Source organism: Schistocerca piceifrons, chromosome 1 (genome assembly GCF_021461385.2).
Source record: "Schistocerca piceifrons isolate TAMUIC-IGC-003096 chromosome 1, iqSchPice1.1, whole genome shotgun sequence".
Lineage (NCBI taxonomy): Eukaryota > Metazoa > Arthropoda > Insecta > Orthoptera > Acrididae > Schistocerca > Schistocerca piceifrons.
Window position 1 is genome coordinate 231,708,802 of NC_060138.1, and position 7,453 is coordinate 231,716,254.

General features: G+C 37.0%; 1 protein-coding gene across 1 annotated transcript in view; it reads left to right on the plus strand.

The window, feature by feature from the left end:
• The window catches only part of LOC124804842, a 168,507-nt gene extending 161,615 nt beyond the window's left edge, over window positions 1-6,892 (plus strand). Inside the window, exon 2 of the mRNA XM_047265196.1 lies at window positions 3,920-6,892. Coding sequence (XP_047121152.1) covers window positions 3,969-5,639 — 1,671 coding nt within the window. The 5' untranslated portion in view covers window positions 3,920-3,968 and the 3' untranslated portion in view covers window positions 5,640-6,892. The remainder of the gene's footprint in view (window positions 1-3,919) is intronic.
• The last annotated feature ends 561 nt before the right edge of the window (window positions 6,893-7,453 follow it).

The window sequence follows — 7,453 nt, forward strand, 5'->3', positions numbered from 1 at the left end:
ACAATCCAATTCCAGCTGACAAGTGAAACCTCTATTAACACGTGTCATTGTTTTAAGTAGCTTACTGTAAATACAAATCATGCTTATGTTGTAACAAAACATTTCATTAATTTCACCGTTTACCGTATTGCATAGGATTTTTATACTATATAATAAAAAGCATATTGCTCGAAAACTATGGGTGATACAAAAAAGCTAAGACTAGATTTGGATTCAGCTCGTAAAATCTATAAAGATCAGCTATCAATTTAAAAAAAAAGTTTTTCAAAAAAAAATTTCCATTGGCCTGTGTAATCAATGCGTTCTGTATCCAGCATATCATACGGTTTCCAGAGGCGTAGTGAGAATGTCTTGGACTTCTGCAGCAAGATCTTCTATTAACACAGCTCCCGCATAACTTATTTTGTTTCATCTGCTGTAATGTGTGCTAAGATGAATTTGCTCTCTAATTGTGCGAACCAAATCCAGGGGTCATGCTGCCAAAAAGGGCAGCGATTTGATCGTAATGCTGCCGATTCTCCATTACTTGAGACTGGCTCAGTAGACACTGGCGAGGAATTCATCTTTGTACTGAATGAAAAACCAATGTGGCTGGCGCAAGAATAACTGTTGTAGTTTCGATGCAGTGCGGAGCATCTAGCTGGCGTGGAAGTGGTGTTATGCATGATTATTTGGATGGCACCAATCATATTTGGTTAACTCGTGATAAGATTTATTTCAACATATAAATTCATTACACAGAAGTATGCAGCCTGCATAACATTCATTGTTAAACAAGACAAAATACAGAACAAATGTATAATCAAAAACAGAGAATAAACACAATGCAGAACAGAACCATTGGACTCTCGTATTGTCTACACCACTGTATCGCGGAATGTATACAGTAGGAGCCACTTCAAATGTAGCTGGCAATTGATGTTTCTGTGGGTCACTCCTTTGCCTTTACACAAGCAACATTTTCACAGTGCATTTTACTCTTGAGTAAACAGGTGCATAAACCCTTTTATGCACTTCTGCTTAATAGTTTGCACCTGTTCACAAAATTTGCAAGATGCAAGCTTTGTTGTATTATCATACAGTCTCTAATAAATTTCCATTTAGTTGGGGATAGTGGTGCGGCAGTATCATATTTCCTTTTAGCATAGCAGGTAGGTGATAGAAGCTGACTAATATTACTACTGGCTGATTCTGTCTCACAAATCACAGTTTGTTTTTCCTGTGATTCGGAACATTCACAATGTCCTTCACATTTTTGTCACCAGCTGCATATGTTTCATTTGGTGTATTGCAGTTAGAAACAACTGTATATTTGTTTGCTTCTTTCCATGGTAACAACTAATTCGTCACAAAATTAGAAATAATACATGATTAGTCACAACACAGTATAGACAACCATAAAACTTCAACACCAGAGGATGCCAACTTATCAACAAAGCACTACCATACCACACACTACTCCCTTTTTTAACAGGTGGCACTGCTCTCTTGTTTCACAAATCAGGACTTTCTCATTGCTACCACTTGATATGGCATATGTATAGTACCGTAGCACACCCACTGTGTATGAGTTTATGTTGTCTGTACAATTCTGAACCTAGCCCTAGTGTGTTCATAAATTATACATGTAGCCTGGGTCACCAGCTGCCAATTTTCAGTCACCAATTGCAAGTTGGCGATAATAAATTTCACACCATGGACTACATCATTTATATATCTCATAAATAAATTTGGTTGATCTGTTCAATTGCATTGACAAATGTCAGTCCAGAACTAAAGATTGTCTTCTACCAGCAAATAGCAATTTGCAAGTTGTTGGTAAAAATGGAAATGTCGTGTGGCTAGGGCCTCCCGTCGGGTAGACCGTTCGCCTGGTGCAGGTCTTTCGATTTGACGCCACTTCGGCGACCTGCGCGTCGATGGGGATGAAATGTTGATGATTAGGACAACACAACACCCAGTCCCTGAGCGGAGAAAATTTCCGACCCAGCCGGGAATCGAACCCGGGCCCTTAGGATTGACAGTCTGTCACGCTGACCACTCAGCTACCAGGGCGGACAAGTTGTTGGTAATACACATGGTAATCTAGATATTGTCCTATAATATATCATAATTTTTTTTTTTTTTTAATCAGTCCTCTGATTGTTATGGTACTGCCCACCATGACTTCCTCCCCTGTATCAACAACCTTGCACCCTATGTCCTTAAATATTAATCACATGTAATACAATTTCTGTCTTCCCATACAGTTTATAACCTCTACAACTCCCTCTAGTACCATGGAAGTTATTTCCTGATGTCTTAACACATGTTCTGTCATCCACTTGCATCATTTCAGTGATTCCCATGTGTTCCTTTGTTCACCATTCCCTGAAAAACTTCCTCATTACTTATCTTAGCAGTCCACCCAGTTTTCAGCGGCATTTTACAACACTGTATCAGAAGGGCTTCATTTTTCTTCTTTTCCAGTTTTCTCACTGTCCATGATTCACTAAGTACATTGCTGTGCTCCAAACTTACATTCTCACAAAGTTATTCCTTAGAATAATGCTGATTTTTGATGTCAGCAGACTTCTCTTAGCCAGGTGTTTCCTCTTTGCATATGCTGACCTGCTTTTTTTGTCCTCCTTGCCTTGTCCATCATGTTACTTTTGTTCAAAGTAGCAGTATTCATTAGCTTCATCTGATCCATGGTGCCCAGTCTTGATATTAAATTTATTGCCAATCTCTTCTGCTATTCTTCACTACTTTCATTTTTCTTTGGTTTACCCCCAATCTGTATTCTGTACTCATTAGACTGTTCATTCCATTCAACAAATTGTGTAATTGTTCTTCACTTTCACTGAAAGACCAATGGCATCAGTGAATCTTATTATTAATAACCTTCCACCCTGAATTTCAGTCCCACTCTTGAACAATTCTTTTATTTCTGTCATTGCTTCTTCAATGTATAGGTTGAACAGAAGAGATGAAAGATTACATCCTCGTCATATACTCTTTTAATCCAAGCATTATTATTGTAAATATTGTATGTTGCCTGCCTTTCCTTACAGCTTAATCGTATTTTTCTCAGAATTTCAAACATATTGTACCATTTTACATTGTCAAATGCTTTTTCTAGGTGTACAAACACTGCCAAGGTATCTTGATTTTTTGTAAGTCTTGCTTCCATTATGAATTGCAACATCAGAACTGCTCTCTGCTGTCTTTACGTTTCCAAAGGCTAACTGATCATCATCTAATAGATCCTCAGCTTTCTTTTCCTTTCTTCTGTATATTATTCTTGGTAGCAACTTAAGTGTGTGAGCCATTAGACTTATTGTGCAATAGTACTCACACTTATGTGGCCTTGCTGTCTTCTGGATTGTGTGGATGACAGTTTTCTGAAAATCTTCTACAAACTCATAACGACTTACTAAAGGCTGTCTATCAGAGTTGGACTATTGGGGAAACTGATCTGTGCAGAATAGGACTAAGGTCACTTGTTTGATGAGATCTAATGAGAATGTTTTAGGAAATGAAATAACAGTCATTGGCAGAAGCTTCAATAAAGATAATGTTCATCTTTTGTAACATTTCTTCCAAAATTTGGAAAATTCTTTTCATGAGTAGTCTAAGTATGTTCTGCTCACTTAGAGATTGTACATTAAAGAGAATTATACAAAGTACAGTACACACAACACAGAATCTACATTTATTTATCAAGTGTTATTGTAGGTGTAGTTATATCGTCTTGAACTTTGCAAAGCCGTTGCACTTCCTGTTTCATAATCTGAGAAATTAATTTTTGCACTCACAATTTTTTGATTTCATCCCTGTATAATTGTTAAAATTAAATATATCATAATTTTGCAAGTGAACTACTATTGAAATAGGTCTCAGTGAACAACATGCCTGAAAAATCTCTCTACTGTTTCAGGGTTTGCCGCTGTTGTCTTCAGGGTCACTAACTTCTGTGGTTTGGCACAATGAGTTACCGAGAAACAACAGAAGATTTAGAAACATTAGTGGGCAAATTAACCACTCTGATAACTGATACTTTCAAATGTTGCATAAGGAACTATGAAGCCTTACTGCCATACCTTGGGAAAAAGGAAACAAATTCTAAAACACGTCACAAATTAGTACAAGTTAATATACTGTTAAACAAGTTAAATGAGGACCTTGTGAGTCTAAGAGTTGAATATGCAGGTAACTCATCATATGAACAAAAAGGGAAGTCTGTTCTGTGTGAAGGAGATAGGAAGAGAAGAATGAATGATCTACTCGAGTTAGGTGGACATGAGACCAAAAATATAAAAATGAAAGTGCAATTTACCAACAATACAAAGCATTCCATTGCATTAACTTCAGAGACTGGAATCAATATGCAGTCGGAGAATATAGTATTAATGGATAGTGAAGAAACAGGTAATATGCAGGATCAGAAGTCGGACATACACAGGAAGAAAAACACAAAAATGGAGATACAAGATTCAAAGGAAGTCAAAGATACACATGAATTGCCTATAACTAATAGTCAGATTCATGCTGTTCAGAAATCATGTGACACTACAAAAAATGAAAAGACAGTATGTTTTGCTGATGATGAAGAAAGTGAATCTGTGCCAGATAGATTTGTGAAGGGTAATACATATGATAAATCTGCTGACAGTACTATTCATACAGAAAGTAATGAAGCATGTGTTCCATTACAAAATGTAGAAAGTGAGATTAGCAGTCAAGAGAAATGTGAAGATAGTGACATTGTTCTTAGTAAAGATCCTATAACATGTGTACCTGTTCAGAGAGTGGAGGAAGTGTGTAATGTAAGGCATGAACTATATGGTATCAAAAAGCACAAGAAAAATAGTTTTAAGTGTACACTGTGCACATGTGTAGTTTCTGACATGAAAACACTGTATAGTCATGTGCAAGGAAAGAAGCACCAAAAGAAACTGGCTGGCAAGGCTTGTTGGATCAGAATTGCTGAAGTTCCAAATAACACCTGTGAAAGTGCAGCATCTGTTTCTATGTGTTCTACAGTTGGCTGCTCACTCACTGATACTGTTCCAAGTAATAGCTGTGAAAGTATAGTGTCTGATTCTGTGTGTTCTGCTGTTTCCTGCTCACCTGCTGAAATTGGTCCAAGTAACAGCAGTGAAAGTACAGCATCTGATTCTGTGAGTCCTGTTTTCTGCTCTCTGGCTGATAATGTTGCTATTGTAGAGGACAAAGATAAAGTAGCATCAATGAAACGTGCAGTTGTGTTAGAGCATATATGGACTTATTTTGATCCACCATTTCACTTTAACAAAAAATTCATTAGGTTTCATTTGGGGCGAATAATCTGTTACCTTTGTTATGAAGAGACAGGAAGGTACATACTCGATGTGAGGAAGCACATTTCTAAAGTAAGTCATCTGGATCGGATAAATACATTACGAAACATGAATTTGAAAAATAAATTCTCCAATATACTAATGTTTGATGTACCAGGCAGCCTAAAGAACATTGTTCCTGCTGCACAGTTTAGTTTGAGAAACTATGGTTTCTTTTGTAGTGTGTGCAACTGTTTCTGTGAAAATACAGTTGTGTTAAATCACATGACAAGTGAAAGCCATGGCAAAAAGCTAGATGAAATTCCAAAATCGGTATAGTATGAGGAAATTGAAACAGTGAAGGTACTGTCTGTGGGACTATAATGTCATTTTTGCTGTAAATATGTTATTTCCATCAGCAAATTTTGTTAATGTGTATTACATCAGTCTACTGATACATACTGATTATTGTAGTTTGAGGTTCTGTCAAAAAAGTAAAGAAAGGATTACATCATACAAGGGTTTTAGAAAAGTGTTTTCAAAGAACTCATTTTTAAGAAGGCACCTTGTTGTAAATTAAGACAAAAATTGACATTGTGATAAGAGTGTGTGAAAATAAAAACATGAAAGTTAGTTAAATGTAAAATGCAATTTACCAAGGAACAACTGGATGGGATATATTAATTAAAGGTTTTGAAGCACAGTAATTTGTTGACAGCAATTTCGAACTTGTTTTGAGATGCCTGTCTATTATATTTTGGATTCCCTTTCTATGTTTTATATGACACTTGCCGTGAATACAAGGCATGTTCAGAAAGTAAGTGTACTGTGACCAAAACAGGCTGTAGTGTTTTGGTTTTTGAGGGTTGGCAACAGTCAGTGGTAGAGGATTCACTGACCAGTGCAAACATCACAGGACACCTAGTATGTAAACTCATATTGTAGAGTCCAGTTGTGTGAAAGATGTCAGTAAGAAACCCCGCCAAGTGCTGCCACATGCTGTGAACTGCTTCCTACTCACAGAAAGAATAACTACCGAAGGTCTTTTGTGAATCAAAACATTTTATGGTGAATGTGTTGTGAACAGAATGAGTGTGTTTGAATGGTGCAGGGAGCTTAGTAAATGCAGGAAAAATGTTCATCATGGACAGAGGAGTTGAAGACCTTACATTTTGACTGATGAGTTGGTGCAAAAAATCAAACTATGTTTGTGAAGACTGCTGATTGACTGTGGATGAAATTTCTTCGGTGTTTCCACAACTCTCCACGACTCTCTTATGCAAAACACTCCTAGAAATGCTGGGATACTGCAAACTGTGTGCAAGTTGGGTCCAAAAACAGCTGATGTAGCAGCACAAGAAAAATTAGGTCAGTAGCACCCATGAGTTTATTGAGCATCTTGAATTGGAAGATGAGGATTTTCGGAGCTCTTTTGTGACTGGAGATGAAATGTCACAGTGGTGTCACACCAATTCCCAATCTGCCAAAAAATTTAAAACCACATTTTCAGACAAAAAAAAGTGCAACGATACTTTGGGACCCTAAAAAACACAAAAGGAGAATTCAGAACAAAAATACGTGAATGCTGACGAGAGGAGTGCCTGTCTCACACAGCCTCAGCCACCAAGCTGCTCTTGGACCTATTATTTGTTTGGGATTTTACAAACCATTCTCTCTCCCTTGTATTCCCCTGGCTTGGTGCCTTAAGATTATCATCTTTTCACCTCCTTGGAGTCTTACAAGAGTAAAATTAAATTTTCAACAAATGAGCAGATGCAGAAATAGGTTCTGAAGTGGAGGAAGGAGAGTTCTATGAGGAGGGCACAAAGAAGCTTGTGCCACAGCTCACACATGCACTGAACAAGATGGTGATTGTGTGGTAAACTAGCCTGCAAGTGTATCAACAATATTCCAAAGTTTTCATTCAAATACACTTTTTTTAAAAAATATAAAAATCTAGTATATGTACTTTCTGAACACACCTCATATAACTTATTTTCCTGTTCCCGCAGTTCTTTGAGTGCATTTTATTATTTATTCTCTAAAGTAGTTTGTAGCCATTAGTTTGGATGTTTCAGTGGTTAACTGTAAGGCTATTCTTTACAGGTGAATTTATCTTTCATTTGATTATGATAAATTTTCCTCTGCGGGTC